The sequence below is a fragment of the Sander vitreus genome, chromosome 14 (assembly GCF_031162955.1).
Source record: "Sander vitreus isolate 19-12246 chromosome 14, sanVit1, whole genome shotgun sequence".
NCBI classification, from domain to species: domain Eukaryota; kingdom Metazoa; phylum Chordata; class Actinopteri; order Perciformes; family Percidae; genus Sander; species Sander vitreus.
The window spans coordinates 7,651,157-7,670,462 of record NC_135868.1 but is presented as its reverse complement, the minus strand read 5'-3'; the positions used below and the strand labels follow the sequence as shown (position 1 = coordinate 7,670,462).

Below are 19,306 nucleotides of genomic sequence, written 5' to 3'. Positions count from 1 at the left end.
GGACAATATGCGAGTGTTTTCAACTTGTTGTGGAGATAGTCTCACCCCATTTGCCTAAAAAGAATTACTGCAGCTTTATGAATGAATTTGCTTGAGTGTTTTTGGAGAGCTTTGGTTTCTAACAGAAAACAACAGGGAGGGGCATGGCTCAATAATGTATTTTAAAGTGTCAAAATAAATGGTGGAGTTGTGATGTAAAGAAAACAACCTCTATCCTAACCACAGTACTTTCTAGTAACTTTCTAGCAGTGTTCTTGCAGATTTCTCCGCAGCACCTCTGACCCACCTGTCTTCTCCACCTCCATGGGCTCAGGATCAGGCAGCTCCACAGGACGCCCATCCACATGTGTGAAGGCAAACGGTTTCTCCGAGGCCACCATTAACCCCTTCCCTTGTGGCTCCACCGCTGCGTAGTGAGGCACCGACTTCCCCCTGAGGACCCTCCTCTTCTTCACCTCATACTTCTTCTCCTGACCTGCATGTGGAAACCAAATGATACAGTGATAAAGGCGTGTCTTCCATTGAACTCTGACACAGTAATAGGATAGTACATTTATTTTCGAGCTTATACCTGCTACCAACAATACATAATCCTTCAAATATTCACCGAGCCTCTAGTCAACTCAGTGTCATGGCAAGGGAGAAGCCTTTCATAAGATCACGGATTAAAGCATTTGTTGTTGTACATGTTTGCAAATATTGATTAAATAGTCTTTAGGAATACTACATGGGCATATTGAGAATGATAATACTGGTGATACCTTGAATTAAAACATATTGTATGACAACATTGAGTTAGGAGACTCGCATTCCCCTCTACAATAATATTTGATAAAATTGTTAAGCTAGATGAAAGGTGAAGACAGGTCAAACATTGAGACACTAAACGAACAACCAAAGAATATTCTACAGCTGGGATCTTTAAATCCAACTTACTAAGGAAGGGACTCTCAAAAAGGCTGCTTCGGTTTTTGTCTTTCCAATCTTTAAATCATTAGTCAGGGTGTCTTCCTTTCTCAGCAAGGGCCAAAGACTTTCAATGTTTGCTTTAGAATCTCATCTGGAGCACAATAATTAAACCGCGTTAATGGCAGACCATGACTAACTTCCTAGTATGGTTTAATTAACAAAGGATTTCTGTCGTCTACTGGGCATGAATACTGTAAAAAATGAACATGAAAATGACATAATAGGCTTGAAATTTAAATTCTAATTCAGATGATTCACCTTATAATGTTTGACACGCTTGTCTTATTTCACTTCATGCTCAATTACTGAAATGATGATAGGCCAGTACACCACCCACCATGTCCTGCAGTGTTGGCGACTGTGATCCACTCAAGAGACACTGAGTAACCACTCCCTTTAGTTTCCTGCGGGTCTTTCTGGATGCGGAGCAGCAGGACCTCCATGGTGTGGACTCCATCCTGGACATGCGAGATGCTGTGGAGGATGGTGAAAGGCTCCTCCATGTCTTCACTAAACAGTGGCTACAAGTAAATAATCAATAAACACAATCAACATTTTACAAGGATACATTTGATAGTGGGCAAAATCTGTGATGATCAATCTTTTCATACAAGTAAATGCCAGATGTGGTCATCTGTGACAGAGTTATAAAAAATGAATGGACATTCAACTCATACCAAGTGCACAAAACCACTGACTAGACCTGGAACAACTGGCCATTATATCGGAGTCAATTGACATAAAATGAATCTCCAATCATTTCAGCAACTGAAAGTCATCTAAGTAAATTATCAAGCAAGAACAGTCCGTTTCAATTTGTCAAATGTAAAGATGTGCTGCTTTATTCTGTTTTATATCATTGTGAATTAAGTATCTTTGGGTTTTGGACAAAACATTTGAAAATAATTTTTTTTTGATAATGACATCTTACTGCCTTCACTATTAATTGATTCATAATTGGACAGAGCCAGATATATCGTTAAAATACAAAAACAAGATTTAGATTGGAAATGATGCTTCCCACATTTTGAACCCTTTACATTGAGCTTTGACCCTCAAGAAGGCACTATAGAGTTAAAGGACAATTCCGGTGCAAAACGAACCTAGGGGTTAATAACGGATGTGTACCCACTCTGTCGTTCTCTGGGACATGTTTTCATGCTAATTGATTGTGTTTGTAGCTTGAATGAAGCTAGCGCGGACCGCTGGTTAGCTTACAACGCTAGTAATTGGGGCACAGGGAAAGTAAAAACAAATCGTTATTTATACCACTAAAAAGGCTCAAAATATCACCAAACTTCAACGGAAGCATAATGAGGGTCCCTACATGTTAACCGAAGCATTGAGAACTTTGTAAGTGTACAGACAGTTTATTGAACGAAGAACTGCGGGAGCTCCATGAAAGGGCTACGAGAGAGAGAGCTATGCCGCAACAGAGCCTCATACTCCGGGAAACTGGTGGTGTACCTGCGGACATTGTGAACCTATGGCCACCGAACAGGAGTGTCTGTGTTGCACGGAGTGGGACCTGTTGCATCGCAACACCCACGAGACGCAGTGTTTTGTACAGTCTGAAGATTCCCCCTCTCTGATGAACAGGGAAACTTTTTTCCATGTCCCGAAAATAAATTGGAGAAGGAGACCCAGACCGGAGGAACAAGATGGACAGTTATCCACTGAGTAAGTAAACTAGACAAGTTATGTTTTACATCGGTGCGATTATTTCAGATATATTGTGCAAATTGCTTTTGATTTTAGTTGGCATCGCCAGCTGTAAGTCATGACTGGTTTCCCGAAGTACGAGGCTCTGTTGCGGCTTAGCTCTCTCTCTCGTAGCCCTTTCATGGAGCTCCCGCAGCTCTTCGTTCAATAAACTGTCTGTACACTTACAAAGTTCTCAGTGCTTCGGTTAACATGTAGGGACCCTCATTATGCTTCTGTTGAAGTTTGGTGATATTTTGAGCCTTTTTAGTGGTATAAAGAGCGATTTGTTTTTACTTTCCCTGTGCCCCGAATACTAGCGTTGTAAGCTAACCAGCGGTCCGCGCTAGCTTCGTTTAAGCTACAAACACAATCAATTAGCATGAAAACATGTCCCAGAGAACGACAGAGTGGGTACACATCCGTTATTAACCCCTAGGTTCGCTTTTTGCGCCGGAATTGCCCGTTAAGAGCCAACAAAAATGTGTCCAGGAAGTCGTTACTGCCAAATACAGAGAGGATTGGTGTTTCACTATGCATGGTCTCCTTTATTCCCTCTAACAAAATTTTACAATTTTATATTTTTATTGACTTTTTCAACTGCATCTATGTTTTTTTTAAAGTCATGTTTGTCATGTTATCTTCAATTATCTTTGTAATCTATGCTGTGTATTAAACTAAAAGATAACTTTCCACTTTGAAGAAATTAAGGTTTCTAACTAAGAGAATATGCAAGATACAGAAATGCAACAGAAATTAGTGCTTAGGAGCAAATATGTTGCCAAAATGTAGAAAGAGATTGACTTTTACATTTGATCAACTACTTTAAGTCAAACTTGGGTCAATTTGGTTAGTGGTAGGTCTCTTTAAAAACTAAATATATCAGCCAGCTACGCATGCAAAATATTTCCCCAACAATCTGAAATCAAATCACTAGAACTATTCAGTATTCATATGATGCATACACTGATGCACAGAATCACCTCTGCTTTACATTATCTGCTGACAGCGACAAGACTATAGTATTTAAATAGTAATGAGGAGCGCGCCTTATTACCCCCTTATAACCAACCCTTACCCAAAATGTAAAATGTAGCCTTGAATTCAATAACAAAAGGATTTATCCCTGCATCATCCTTTTAGGCTGTAACAGATGCTTTAATGAAGGCCACAGCATTAACTGTTAGCATCAACTGGCTTTAAATGGTCTACAATGCACTTTAGAGATATTTGTCTGTATTGTATAAATAAAATGCTAATTCAAACTAGTATTTCTAAATCAGTGTCTACAGCTTGAACAAGGTAATGTAATGCAGAGAAGCCCAACTGCATACAAATACCTGGTCAAGGAGTCCATTTATAACTGATATCTTCACCACACACACACACACACTCTACATTAGACACACCATTAAAAAATTAAATCTCTCTCACCCACCTCTCATATTTGCAAACACTAAAATTTGAATAGCTTTGTATATTTTCAATCAAATCAATAGTACTTTAAAATACACACACAGGCTAAGCTTAACAAACACAGAAACTGGTTCTAAAGTTTGAATTCAAAGGCTATGTACTCATGACTCTTGGTTGCTCTGTATCGTCAATTCTGATAGTGATATTTTTATTGGTAATATATAGTTGTGTGTGTATATATATATATATATATATATATAGTATATATATATATATATATATATATATATATATATATATATATATATATATATATATATATAAAAATGACATTACAAGAAGTACAAATGCTAATAGTGGCATCAAGCCAAAAAAGCAGATGCCAAAGGAGCATTGTTATTACAGTAGTAGATTGGTACAAACAATGTAGGATCTCTGCGTAGCTACTCACATCTTTTGTGAACTTACACTAATGCTGGGGATAAGAGGGACTTTTGTACAAAGTAGCATGTTCCATCTTCATTGCTTTCATTTAATGACCAATTGAGGTCGATAAGAAGTCATGGATTCGTTACTGCACTTTTAACTTCACATTGACTGCTAGATTATATTGCAACCGATACACTTAATATCCTACCTAAAGATTTCTAAATTATGGAAAACACACTACATATTTTGAAATGCATTAGTGTATTACTTAAAAACAGTTAATCCAGAAGGTATACTTACTTCCCACTTCACATGCGAGCTGTCTCCCCTCTTGCCGGTTCGGAGAAGGTGCAGTCGACCGGCACCATCAGAGAGTGCCGCCCAGGTCGCTGAGGTGAAGCTGAGGGATGCACAAAGGCGATCCTCACACCGGCTAGAGTCAGGGGTTATACGGTACACCTCTCTTGGCTTACACAGGGCAGTGTCCTGGATTCACAACAGACCCTTCAGTCAGTACTACATGCACAAAAGATATTACTGTCTCTGCATCAATCTGACCTATATTTGATTCATTCATATCTGCAGGGAGAGATTAGAGTAAACTAACAATTAATGCTTATTTTCTTGATTTATCAAAAAAGATTATTCCTTTGGTCTATGACATGTAAAACATGCACTTCTTAAAGCCCATGGTGACATCTTCAAATTGCTTGTTTTGTCTGAGCAGCAGTTAAAATCCAAATATATCAATTTACTGTCATATATGACAAAGAAAACTGTGAGAAGCTGGAATCAGAAAAGATGTTGGCTTTTTATATATAAAAGTGACTCCGTTATCAAAACCGTTTTCGTAATTGCTTCAGCACTAGTGGGGAAGAAAAGAAACGGAATGGTACAAAATGGATTACACTAAAACTGAGGAAAAAATTATTGAATGATGTAAAATGGGTCAACATTGAACTGATTTCATCATTCAACAATCGATAGAGATACAGTTGTGTTCAAAATAATAGCAGTCCAACATCACTAACCTCATAAATCAAATTTTTTGGTAGAAGTGATATTTCTACATGGCAAATAATTTACTAGTAAGTGTTGTAGAGTCATAGAAAACCAACAGACCCAACAGTCATGACATGCATGCTGCTCATTCTGTGTAATTGACTCTGTAGTTGAAAGGGGCATGTTCAAAATAATAGCAGTGCTGTGTTCAATTAGTGAGGTGATTGATTCTGTGAAGAAACAGGTGTCAATTATGGCCCATATTTAAGGAAGGAAGGAAGCTAATGTTGTGCATGCTGGTTATAGTGCATTTCACAATGAAATACTCAGCAAAATGGGTCGTTCCAGACATTGCTCTGAGGAACAGCGGACTTTGATTACAAAGTTGATTGGAGAGGGGAAAACATATAAAGAAGTGCACAAAATTATAGGCTGCTCAGCCAAAATGATTTCAAATGTCTTCAAATCATCCAAAGCCTGAACGATGTGGGGAAAAAAACATCAAATACCATTAGAATGGATCGAAGAATAGCCAAAATGGCAAAGGTTCAACCAATGATCAGCTCCAGGAAAATCAAAGAAGACTTAAAGTTACCTGTGAGTACTGTTACGATCAGAAGAAGGCTATGTGAAGCAAAGCTATCAGCAAGAAGCCCCCGCAAAAAAAAGAAATGAAAAGACATGTACTGAATAGGTTGAAATTTGCCAAAGGACACATTGACTGGCCAAAGGAGAAATGGGGCAACATTCTGTGGACTGATGAGAGCAAAATTGTTCTTTTTGGGTCTAGGGGCCGCAGACAGTTTGTCCGACGACCCCCATGCACTGAATTCAAGCCACAGTACACTGTGAAGACAGTAAAGCATGGTGGTGCAAAAATCATGTTATGGGGATGTTTCTCATACTGTGGTGTTGGGCCTATTTATCGCATACCATGGATCAGTTTCAATACATCAAAATACTTGAAGAGGTCATGTTGCCTTATGCTGAAGAGGAAATCCCTTTGAAATGGCTCTTTCAACAAGACAATGACCCAAAACACACCAGTAAGCGAGCAAAGTCTTGGTTCCAGATGAACAAGATTGATGTTATGGAGTGGCCAGTCCAATTCCCAGACCTCAATCCCATAGAAAACTTGTGGGGTGACATCAACAATACTGTTTCTGAGGCAAAACCCAGTAATGCAGAGGAATTGTGGAATGTAGTTCAATTGTCCTGGGCTGGAATACCTGTTCACAGGTGCCAGAAGTTGGTCGACTCCATGCAACACAGATGTGAAGCAGTTCTCAGAAATAATGGTTATGCAACTAAATATTAGTGCAGTGATTCAAAGTAAAGCAAACCCTTTCAGTTTATACAGTAAATGTTTGAGTTTGTAAAGAAAAATGCAACTACTGCTATTTTTTTGAAAAGCCTAATATTCCTTTTTCTTCACTTTCTGTAAAAGGTATAACACAAACTTGATCAATTTTGGTCATGTTTTGACTTGGAATTGAATGTGCAGTGTTCCCAATGCATATTATGGAATTAAAAGCTATTCTAAGGATTTTGAGAATTATTCACTTTTTTTTAAACACACTGCTATTATTCTGAACACAACTGTATGTATGTCAACTATTCTCACTGCTACCGAAATATCGAATTACTTTATTTGAGCAGTCCAGTGATGACTCACAAAGACTCAAACATACACTTAATAAGAGAAGGCTTTGAACTACAGGTCACTGCTTTCATATTGAATAGGGCACTCTAATCCCATAAGAAAATTCTGATTAAATCTGATATAAAAACATAGCAAAAACACGATTTCCATAATTTTCGGTTATAAAAGCCACAAGAAGAAAACTTCAACATAAACGCTGAATAAAACACATGCACATCAAGGAGAGAAGAAGTTACCAACTGTCATGTGGCGGCCCATGTGACTTGGCTTTGCATGTAATTCACGACTCTCAGAGCCTTATTAGTAATGGATAGATATGCCGGTACACATGAGCATCAATTACTCATTGCGTGAGGTAACAGTGTTGCAAAAGGACTATGCAGCAGCTACCCTGTTGTTGCCATGGAGCGTGACACTGCGTATTATATCGCCACCTAATATATGATGCACCTTTGAGATCATTTTCTCCAGCATCCGTGCTGTTAATGCCACGAACAGAGTGTGAACCGCCTATGTACAATGTGCTGAGGGACGATAATTATCATGTGATGATTGTAATTAGAATTTGAGCAACACATTTTCATAAAGAGTAATTTAATGATGCCATTGAAAGCCAGACATACTATCTCACAGGATTATAGCCTGATGATCATCATTTAGGCCAGTTCTGACATAAAAAACACTGATGTGGCACCAATTATCTTTAATCATGGTCAATGATGTCTTAGACATAAAAGAAGTCTCTGCTGAAAAGGTCATTGGGCTGATTTGATTCTCATCACAGCATCTTGGTTTTGGGCAACAAACCTGTAGTCTCTAGTCTGAATTATTTGTTTGGTCTAGAAAATGCCAGAAAATGGTGAGAAATATTTAATCAGTGTTTTCCAAAGCCCAAGATGAAGTCCTAAAAAGGTCTTGTTTTGTCCACAACTAAAATATATTCAGTTTACTGTCACAGAGGAGAGAAGAAACTAGAAAACATTCACATTCCAGAAGCTGGAATCAGGGAATTTGTACTTTTTTATTTATTTAATCATTATCAAAATAGTTGGCAATTAATTTAATAGTTGATTAATCTTTGCAGCTCTGTAATTATGTGATCCCTTCTGTGATTAAAGACAGACATACAAGGGCTTATCCAAAATGTTATCTTCCATGCCGATTCCCATAATAGACAAAAGAAGGAATATAAACTTAAATTTTCTCCATTAATACGGAGACTCTCACTCCCTCTCTAGGGGTCTCTAATTATCTTAAACAAGAGAACAGCAAGTTATGAAAATGATAAGTGACATTAATATTGCAGCTTGTAAAATGTTAATATTGTGGAATTTGACATCACCTGTCAAATGCATCTAGGCTGATGCTATTACACTAGTATTTAGTCTCCACCTACTGGTGTGTCAGATGCATTAAAGCCCACTAACATTGTTTTATTTTTTATTTGACATGAAGAATAAACATACAGGAATTTTCCTCATAGACATTGGTGGAGGGATATGTTTGCAACTAGATAACGAAACGTACAAACGTAAATAGCTACCAGGAACAAGGACTTCCAAGAAAAAGCAGGAGGATTTAAAAGCTTACCAGGGTGACGGTGAGACTGAGAACCCTTCCTTTGCAGTCCACAAACAAAACACTGTCTTCATACCAAGGGTCTAGGTGGAGGTAATTGTACATGCCAAAAGCCCGCACATGTTCCAGGGTGTACTGAGTATCCTTCAATTTCACTTCCTCCACAGCTGCAGTATAGATGAAAAAGCACAAGTTTAAAAAATGTATACAAAAAGAAAGCACTTGATTATATTTACATTTTGTTTTCAATAATGTACAAGTGAGATTACAGTTACTGTTTGCATTAAAAAGGAGTACAGTACGCCCCCAAGGTTCACCTCTATCACCACTTATGTTCATACTAGCCAACAGTCAAATTCAAGGTAAAATAAGAGTAAGAAAGAGCAAGTCAATAAGTGTAAAAGTAAATAAAGTAACATAGCTACAATAAGAAATAAATAAAACAGTAAGTAGAAGTAGGTGAGATTAGGTTACAAGTAAGATTAGGTTAAAAAGATTGTTTTCAAATGGATTGTACAAATTGTGTTGTAGTGCAGTGTCATCATAAATACAGAGGATTACAATTGGCAACAGAGATCACAGAATAGGTGTTTTTGCTGACGACGTCATTTTATTCTTAAAACAATTAAACACATCAATACCAGCACTGTTAGATCTAATCGGCCTGTTTGGGATTATCTCCAGATATAAAGTAAATGCGTCAAAATCATCACTAATGCTGCTTAGCAGGAATGAAAGACAATATATAAACCAATACTAATTTACTTTCAAGATCTCATCTAATTTCACATATTTGGGCATCATCATTTAGAATCTACAGCACCAACAAACTATGAAGTAATATGAAACTCAGTAGATAAATCTAAAGAAAAGGGGGGATGTCCTTACCTATATCCATGATAAGGAGAATAAATATATATATATAAAAATGAACATATTGCCTAAATTTATGTATTTATGTCAAAATATCCCTCTCGCGCCACCTGCAGGAATGTTTAAGAAACTCACAGCACTCTTCAGGAAATATGTGGAATAAGAAATGTCCTTGAATGCGCTTATCTCTGCTGTATCTACCATTTGATACTAGGGGGCTGACATTTCTATATTGCTTCTATTAAGCAACACAATTGAGAACTATAATGAATGAATTAATGTTCTATTTTTCTTCTGGAGATGCTCCGTCTTGGATGGACAAGTCAGGTCACAGTCAGGTTCTTTTAAGGTACCATTGCATTTCTACCTGTATTCAGCCAAGCTAAAGTACTTAAGAACACATACTGCACATCCTAAGTTCTTAATATGGTTAATGTATGGTATGAGGTAACAGAATATATGAACATTTTGGACTCTCTGTCACAATTCAGCCCAGTGTGGGTCAATGTTTCATTTAAGGATTCCAGATATGGGCAAAGAAAGAAATAAGTAAAGTAGGCGACCTCTTTAAAGAAGGGATTCTAATGACTTTTGAAGAAATATCTCTAATGTATGACATTCCAAGGAAACATGTTTCTTCTATGCAAAACCAATCCGTCGGGATTCCTGCAATCCTTAGAAGAAATTATAACAAACAATTACAATGAGAGGGGTTTGATTTCATTAACATACAACTTGCATCTTCATTATCCGTAAACATGGACTCAACTTCCACTGCTACGCTGATGACACTCAATTTTATATCAGCACAAACCCCTCCTCCCAGCTCCCACCCACACAACTTGTCAACTGCCTGCAGGAAACCTACTCGAACTTAACAGTAATAAGACAGTTTTGACAGGTTGTGGATGGCTGCTCCATTTCCCCATCTCCTGAGGTGCGCAACCTGGGCATCATCCTGGACTCCACTCTCTCCTTCCGGTCACCCAACTTTTGTATTCATGAAACAGCAAAATTTCAAAGTGGCTTGTTTGGTGCATATTTTTCCATGTAGCTCCATGTAGCTCTCTCAGTCTCTGCCCTCCTTCGCTACCAGATGGGTCTGACCCATGAGTTTGCTGTGGGGCAGCGCGTAGACATATGGGGCAGGGGGAGCTGCCCCCCTGGTGGCTGAAACGGATAATTGCATTGCTTAAAAAAATGAGCGGAATAATTCTGGCATGATCAGATATTTTTATAAATATCTTAAATAACACTTAACAACTAAATGGTGGTAGGTAATACATCAGATTTCATATACTGCTTTAGTAAAAAAAAAAAATATTACCTGGCTGACGATGGGAGCAGCAGGACGCAAAAAACGAAAATGACTGTTGTACTATGTCTGGACATCTTACCGTGCCAAGGTTGGACTTTTATAAGTTTATTCCACTTTGTTTAAACGGCGGAGAAAGTGGAGAAAGCCTAGTGACGAGTCCATAGCAACCAGTTTGTGTGTTGAATATTACCCAGAGTGCCTTGCTGAATGGTCTCTATTTTATTGTTTTATTTCATGTGAATACTAGTTTACTAGAGAAGTAACTTAGTATTTGAAGTAATGCAGTAATGCAGGAATTGTGCATTTAGTTTCCATGCTTATTGTGTTTCCACAACAATGTTAGTGAGTAAATCTACTGAAATGGCCACCACACCATAACAGAGGAGTATGATGCGTCAGATCAGAATGCAGAGGTTTAGTCTTGTATGTCATAGCTGTAAAAAAAACAAAAAAACAATGGAAATCTGTATATATTTGCCAAACGCAAACCAGTACAGAACGTATTGATAAATTGTTGGGGGAAGGGTCATGCCTTTTTTTCCAAATCGTTTTGGAGGGTCATAGAAATTGTTTTACTGGCGAGGGGAGAGTCATGTCTTTTTTGGTTAAAAGTCCCAAAAATCCTCCGGTGCCCCCTTAAATAAATAACAAACAGTCCCTAACGCCACAGGTCTTATGTTCGGACTCGAGTCCAAGACTGGACTTGAGTACTACAGCCCTGGTTACCGCTCTCTTAATACATCCATGCTAGCTACTAGCTACCGCTGATATTAGCTACTAGCCGATATCCCCGGCAGTTGTGCAATAGAACACATGGTGAATTACAGCCATTAGAAATATCCATTATTACATAATCTGTCCATCATCATATAAAGCCCGCCCTGACAATTTGATTGGTGCAAACAGCGCTTGTTCGAGCATAGTTGCTCCACAATGGATCAAGTCCAGACCGAACTTCCTGACCTCAAATGTTGTGGGCGGGGCTAAGTTCGGCTGGCATCCAGGCTATGCTGACAGGTTTCTAACCCACACAAAGCCCTGGCAGCATATCACTCCCATCCTCTGACAGCTCCAATGGTTGTCAGTCAAGTCACACATTACCTACAAGATCCTCCTGCTCACCTACAAATTTCTCCATGGACTCTCATCACAATACCTCACAGATGTCCTCCACCCCTACACTAAGTCACATTCCCTGCGGTCCTCTGACAAGGACCTGCTTGACACCCCCCGCACCAGGTTGCAGACTTTTGGGGCTTTCTCTGCCAATGCTCACACACTCTGGAACAGTCTACCATTACACATCTGCTCTGCCTCATGCCTGCCCATGTTCAAAAAGCACCTCAAAACATTTATTTTCACTAAGTCCTTTGACCCCTGAAATTGTTGAAAGCCCCTTAATGACCGTGATATGAGTATGTCAGAAAACCTTAACCTGTTTGAACAAACATTGTATTAGGACTCTTAAAAAATGCAACTAGTTTGGGAACCACTGACCTAAAGTATAAATGGAGGACCTTTAACGTTAGCCACTTGGCTACAGCTAGAGCAGCTTTCAATGTTTCAAATGACTTGGCATAACAAAGGGACGTTTTCGATTATTAGTAAACTGTAAACTAAAATAACTAAGCGTGTTACTTATGTTTGCTTACAGCTATGGCAGAAGTGATGATTCAGAGCTTTCATTGTATCAGTGGCTAAGCTAGCACACTTGCTAACTGTAGTGTAAGTTAGTTTCTCTCACCAGCATCCAGCTCAACGTTATACGTTGGTATGGCGTCCAGAGATAACCTGTAACTTTCAAAGTTAGGGTCCAACAGCTCTCTGTTGACCTTCAAGGAATAATTCGACGAAGCCATGTCTTTTAAATGTGACAGGCTTGTCCACAAGTTGATGTGAAGCAAGGAGATGATGTTGAAGAAGTCAGGTACACGCGTCCTGTTTTGACGCACCCGGAGCCATTTTACAGCGGACATGACCTGTCCGGGCGCTCATGGGATTTAGAGTTCTTGCATTTCTTGTATTTCTTCTTCTTTTTCGAAGAGTTCTTGTTATTTCTCTCAAATCGTTTTGAAACTGATAAATGTTTTAAAACATGTAGTCGTCCTAACAAAAACGGATTCATGTGGAGATAAAGTGCGCTATCTGACCCGGGTTTTAGCAATGATATTGTCGGTTTGTGGCAAATTAACGGCAGCCAAAGCGGAACCGATAAGCTTTTAATGTTTTTAGACGGTACGGTTATGTGAAGGGACTGTATGTTCATCAGCTGATCCATCTCGACAAAAGGTAATGTATCCCTGATATCTAGCAAAATAAAACGTGTTTTTTCCACATTCACCTGCAATCGTTGAATCCAAACGGAAACTGCTAACGTTACTATTTGTGTTTGAGACAGATCATGAGCAAAGACTCCCAGATGAGGGCTGCAATTAACCAAAAGCTGATAGAAATGGGGGAACGGGAGCGGTGAGTCAAGCGTTTCTCTTTTATCTCAGTGATTTTGGTCAGGAACGGTTTAAGAGACAGCAGTGGTCATTGTGGTTATGTTTAAATAATGTCAACTAAATGTGTGGCCACAGGTTGAAAGAATTGCTCAGGGCAAAGCTGGTGGAGTGTGGATGGAAGGATCAGCTGAAAGCACAGTGCAAAGGTATTGTATTTGTATGTGTGTGTAACGATGCTTCCATGAAACTGGATCTGGATATGAAGTCATCAATTATTTTGTGCAGATGTGATCAAAGAAAAGGGTCTGGAGCATGTCACAGTGGAGGACCTGGTCACAGAAGTCACACCAAAAGGCAGAGGTACAGATCTCCATATGCAAACACGACAGCAGGGGGTGGAAGAAGTGCTGAAATAATAAACATACTCAAGCACATGTTCTATTCATGTGCTTAATCAGGTTTTGTGTGTAAAATCTGCTTAAGAAAATGAGAAACCCGTTGCTGGGTCAGTCATTGAAAACTCCTGCTGTACAGTCAAACTTTGGTTGGTCCCACATAACTTTATTTTTTAAATCTAGTGGAGATCCTAATGTTTCTAAAGATACCACATTTTTGGGCAAATGTGAATGAAATAATTCTCAAGACATCTCAAATGTATTGGTCCCACACAGAGAAATGTAAGTGATTGGTAATGGAAGATAAATTAGAATACTATTTATAAAATGAATCAAACAAAAATAAAAGGTACTAAATACAACAGTCACCACTGTTTTTATTGCAGGGTTCAAACTCTACATTTCAAAAGATTTAAATAAATAATGTATTTTCTCAGTTGTGAAATGCAAATGGCTCCACATTTGGCTAGTTTACATCTGGCATGTTTGTGAAAAGGAGATTATTGCTCCATAAACGTTGATTAGCAGTGCAGTACATCAAAAATGTCAAAGTGCTTAAAGGTGGAGTCTGCAATTCTAATCCCAAAAATGTTTAGTCAAATTCAGTGAATGTCTCCTCATGTTCCGCTAGATGTCCGTCCTGTGTGTGTGCACTGGAAAAAATATCCAGTGTTCATACACATCCCTGGCTCTGTAAATGGAGAAACAAACAAGCCACACAACACTATTCTGTTCGTGCTCGTTCACAGGACAGAGTAAAGGCCATGGATGTATAAAGAGAAAGCCAGTGAGAGGGACAGTAAATCTGGCAGATGCTAACACTCTAAAGCATGGGTGTTGAGTTCTAATATTAACAATATTTCTCCAGAAATGCAGACATAACCTTTTTTAAGTAAAAAAAACAAAGAGTACAATTTCACAGAATATGCTGAAATTGCAATCTCTCACTTACACAGCATGCCAATGTCTTTCAATCAGAGCTTCACAGACACAAAAGCTACTCTGTAAACATATGCCGCAAATTGTTGACCCATGTTTTTACAGATACTATCAAATGTAAAATGTTCAGTTTCTGTTGAGACAATAGTATTCTTTGGTACATTTAGTAATAGTTTTTCTGACTGAACCCTGACATATCAACCCTTTGTTTCTCTCCTATGCAGCACTCGTACCAGACAGTGTGAAGAAAGAGCTCCTGCAGAGAATCAGAGCTTTTCTAGCTCAACACGCAACCTTGTGAATGAGACAATTCCCCTCTAGACATTTTTTTACTCACTGTAGAGCCACAATTAAAATCCAAACTGTTCTCATTGTGAGCAATGCTGAAGTGTTATTTTTTATTTTGTATTGTGTGTTTTCATATTGATTTTAGTTTGTTATGCATCAGTTTTGGAAAAAAATAAAGTCATGCCTATTTTGGTCATTGGGGGTCCTGACTTGTTCTTTAATACTGCTTAAGACCTGTTTGATATGTAATAGATGTCCTTGTTCAAACCAAAAAATGCAGACTTTTTTCCCCATCATACCTTTCTTGACAGACAGCATGATGAGTTATTTGGATTTAAAAAAAGACTGTCGACAGTATGACAGAAATGTTATTGTCTACCTTTCATGCATGGTTATGGGGCTCTTTAGGATGTTATGTATGAAGACGAAGTATTGATCTAATTACACTAGTATCAATATTTGGATCGATCCGCCCACCGCTAGTTGCTAGCGCTAAATCCAACAGACTCCTTTTAAAAATGCAATACTTTTAGCGTGTATAGAGCCAACATATTTTCACATGTAAATCAGTGTTTACAGTGTTTGGTGCGTTTGACAACGTGCAGTGTGAAACCAAACCAAATGAAAAATGCAACAATGTTGCAACTTCACCCCCGAATCGCACCAAGTCCACAGAACTATAGATGTGAAAGCGCCCTAAGTCACAGTAATAATGACGAATTTGACACAATGTTCTAACATTAAGCAATTTCAGTTGCTTACGTTTCAATTTGGGTTCTAATCTGCGCCATGACATTACCAACTTCTTCTCTGGGACTACCATCGTCATACTTCACACAACCGTCTCCTGCTCGCCCTCTGACAGATTAGATAGAGACTCAGCCAAAGGAGGGAGTCTGGCACAACCACCTCCGATTGGCCAAAACTACGTTTCTGTTAACCCTTTCCTTGACTGGGTTACAGGTGCGTAGCAACGACGACAACCACACAGGATATTAAACCAGTTTCAAGCCCTTTTAACCTGTAATTGTTTGTCCTCTGTCACTAACAGACAAGTTCTGGCTTGAGCCCCCCTAAAAAGGGTCTTAAATCGCCAATGCTTGCAGTGATTGCTGGAAGTAGCCTATTATTAGAACAGCCTAAAATGTTGAGGTTGACGTTTCCACAAAATTATGATTATTTGCATACATTTTTTACATCCAACATCTTTAAGTTAAACATTTTTTTTTATATATGTTGGGAAATACTGGCCAGATGCACCTGTCAGTCAATGTGAGATGATGTAAGTCATGTACTACAAACATGTATACTAAACATGTACTACACACCACCTTCTTCTTTGTCAGGGGTGCCAAACATATGGCCCTAAGGCCAGAACTGGCCCACCAAAGGGTCTAGTGTAGCCCACTGGATGACTTTGACTGTGAAATTTGCAGAGAAGTCATTATTTTTAAATATTCCTATTTCTCCACTGGGTGTTGTGCTGTCTTAATGAGAGTAGTTGCTCTATGCTGGATACGCTTTTATAGATCCCATGTGCTTAAGTAGGCCTACAGGCTAAACACTGTCAAGTGTAGGCTACTGGTCATGCAGGAGCCGCCAGTGGAGCATGTTTTTGTCACACACTTTGTCACAGAGTGATTTTATATAGGCCTTAGTGGTCCCCTAATACTGTATCTGAAGTCTCTTTTATATAGGCCTTAGTGGTCCCTAATACTGTATCTGAAGTCTCTTTTATATAGGCCTTAGTGGTCCCCTAATACTGTATCTGAAGTCTCTTATATAGGCCTTAGTGGTCCCCTAATACTGTATCTGAAGTCTCTTTCTAGAAATTCAGCCTTGGTGCAGAATTACAGCCACTAGAGCCAGTCACACAATGAGCTTTCCTTAGGATGTGCCATTTCTGTGTCTGTAGCTTTAAATTCTATTGAGGAGGAGAGGCAAGGTGGAGGGTGGGGGGGGTGGCCTTGACCAACTGCCACCTGACTGCAACTTTGCTCGTTTGAAAGCCATGATGTCTCTCTCTTTCTCATGGGTTGGCCAAATTGTCTGGGCGGGCAAAGCAGAGAAAGGGGAGGTAACCTTCCTCCTTATGAAGTCATAAGGAGGAGATCCAGATCGTCTCATCTGAGCTTTCATTTTCTCAAAGGCAGAGCAGGATACCCAGAGCTCGGTTTACATCTATCGCCATTTCTAGCCACTGGGGGACCATAGGCAGGCTGGGGGAACTCATATTAATGTTAAAAAACCTCATAAAGTGAAATTGTAATGCCATGCCACCTTTAAATTGGGCTGTGTGGCCCATGAACTAAAATTAGTTTGACACCCCTGTTCTAAGTAATACTTTGCTTCTTCTTTTTTTTACAAAGCTAAGGGCCTCTTTTAATTGAATTGCATGTATACATTTATTATAATACAATCCAACAGCCTTGCAGTTAAACAGGTTTGTACATAGTGCAAGTGGATATTAGCTATAGGCCTACAAAACTACAGCTTGAAAAAGAAAAAATCATCGTTTGCTTCATAAAGGTGGTGTTCTGTGGTAATGTTAAGTTTTTCTAATTACTTTGACATGTAGCCTATCACTGACAGACCCACTTTGAGCTTCTTGTAGTTTTTAGCTCTTCACTTCCATCAAAATCTGGTTTATATTCTCAAGAACGAAGCTGTTAGTCATCCTACTTTTACTGTAGACCCAGCTTCACCCTCTGACAGGAAGTGAACAAATCTGTTTGGTTTTCATTTCATCAATAGATGTAGACTGCGATGGCGTTAATTGCATGGATCAGGCACCACGATGGGTTGATATCAACAATCTCCTCCTCCCAGTTTCAGGTGAGAGGCGGAACACTGAGCAGATTTACAGTATAAAGAGTTGGTGCACTGCCCTGTGTGTGTACAGGCATTGTCTCTGAACACCTGATACAGTCAACAGGTAAACCACATTTTCAACAGGCGGGTTTTATTTAATTTTAAATTGCATATTGACTTTGAAAATATCAATCTTTACAACAGTGATTGTTACAGATTTTAGTACATTTAATCACGGTGGCTATAATTCTATAATAATCATGTATTGCATTTATATGCATTTAATCTGATTAGTGTTTTTTTGACTTAGTCTATAACTCTTCATGATATCTAGATTTTCCTTCAGATTTTATTGTTAAATTTATTTAACAAAACAGCCTGAAATATGGCTAATTCTGGCTTATGTGGACTTTTTTTTAAACTTCACAGACAGTATACTAAAACAGCAAGCTACACAATCACAGCAGACTGCAGGTGAAGCAGCAGGGGAGTCTGGGAAAATCTCCAGGATGGAGTCCCTGATTAAACCGGCGGCTCTCCTCCTCGCACTTTGGTGCTGCTGCTGCAGTAAGTAGCCAGTAACAAAGTAGGCCTACCATAATAATTCAAGTTTATCTAATCATCAGTATTTTTTAATAGACTTTCTGTTCTAGGTGTAGATGTGAGTTTGCGCCTTTTTAAATGCAGATATTGCACAATTTTACTTACAAGTCACCACTAGCCCAATGCTCAGGGGAAAATAGGCTATCTAGTAGGCTATATAATTTTATACATTAATAGATCTAATATTATTTTATGTATTATTCAGGTGCTCAACAACGCGTTGACTACATATCTCCGCATTTAGGCAGCTCCAATGGAGCAACACGACTCACCATTTCCGGAGATGGTAAGAGATTGAATTCTCAGATAAAGGTTATCGTTACAGATTTGTTAACGGGTAACGTTTAATCCAAAACAATGATGCTTAAATCTTATTATAGCCCAAATGTCCTATCTTTAAGAATTACTGTGAACATAATTTATTTGAATTCAGCTATGATACATTAATATTAGTTAAAAATGATTAAAGACTAATCAAACAGTTACCATATAATGACACTGTTTATCTGAGGAGATGCAACTGAAGAAATTAGGCTTGAAGTAGTCATGGTAGATATAGTTGTGGATCATTTGTTTTTAAATTGTGACAAAAGTCAACTCCTGATCTAAGACATGTGGGACTTTAGCCACATTTTCACCTGTTTTCATGATGCTAAATGTTACCTTTGTATGCGTATCTTTTCCCAGGTTTTGCCCAGGAGAAACAGTTCCAGCTAAATCCAAAAGATGACACATTTGGCAACCGTGTGACCCTGGTGTCAGATACCCTGTCAGTCCCCTGTGATGTGGAGAGAGACTCAACACACGGCAACCAGATCATGTGTTACACCAGGTGGCCTGCGGGCCAAGTGGACTCTTAATTAAATATACAATT

The 19,306-nt window shown here is 38.8% G+C and overlaps 3 protein-coding genes across 3 annotated transcripts in view; 2 read left to right on the top strand and 1 right to left on the bottom strand.

Annotated features, from left to right (window-relative positions):
* Positions 1–12,925, bottom strand: part of nudcd1 (NudC domain containing 1) — a 42,585-nt gene extending 29,660 nt beyond the window's left edge. Inside the window, exons 1-5 of the mRNA XM_078267686.1 lie at positions 12,694–12,925; positions 8,771–8,925; positions 4,816–5,001; positions 1,307–1,490; positions 287–475 (exon numbers count right to left, since the gene is read on the bottom strand). Coding sequence (XP_078123812.1) covers positions 287–475; positions 1,307–1,490; positions 4,816–5,001; positions 8,771–8,925; positions 12,694–12,925 — 946 coding nt within the window. The remainder of the gene's footprint in view (positions 1–286; positions 476–1,306; positions 1,491–4,815; positions 5,002–8,770; positions 8,926–12,693) is intronic.
* A 233-nt stretch (positions 12,926–13,158) lies between these two features.
* Positions 13,159–15,214, top strand: LOC144528743 (transcription and mRNA export factor ENY2-2-like). The gene is made up of 5 exons (XM_078267531.1): positions 13,159–13,238; positions 13,348–13,418; positions 13,532–13,602; positions 13,682–13,756; positions 14,955–15,214. Exons 2-5 carry the CDS (start codon positions 13,351–13,353, stop codon positions 15,029–15,031), a joined length of 291 nt encoding a protein of 96 aa, XP_078123657.1. The 5' UTR covers positions 13,159–13,238; positions 13,348–13,350; the 3' UTR covers positions 15,032–15,214.
* Positions 15,215–17,864: 2,650 nt separating this feature from the next.
* LOC144529271 (fibrocystin-L-like) overlaps positions 17,865–19,306 on the top strand; it is a 63,291-nt gene continuing 61,849 nt past the window's right edge. Inside the window, 4 exon segments of the mRNA XM_078268268.1 lie at positions 17,865–17,953; positions 18,259–18,396; positions 18,638–18,718; positions 19,120–19,264. Of these exon segments, the coding sequence (XP_078124394.1) occupies positions 18,339–18,396; positions 18,638–18,718; positions 19,120–19,264 (284 nt within the window). The 5' untranslated portion in view covers positions 17,865–17,953; positions 18,259–18,338.

Coding starts and splice junctions, on each gene's coding strand:
- LOC144528743 (XM_078267531.1), top strand. CDS start 13,351: ATGAGCAAAGACTCCCAGATGAGGGCTGCAATTAACCAAAAGCTGATA. Junction 13,419..13,531: donor GAAATGGGGGAACGGGAGCG/GTGAGTCAAGCG, acceptor GTGTGGCCACAG/GTTGAAAGAATTGCTCAGGG. Junction 13,603..13,681: donor GCTGAAAGCACAGTGCAAAG/GTATTGTATTTG, acceptor TATTTTGTGCAG/ATGTGATCAAAGAAAAGGGT.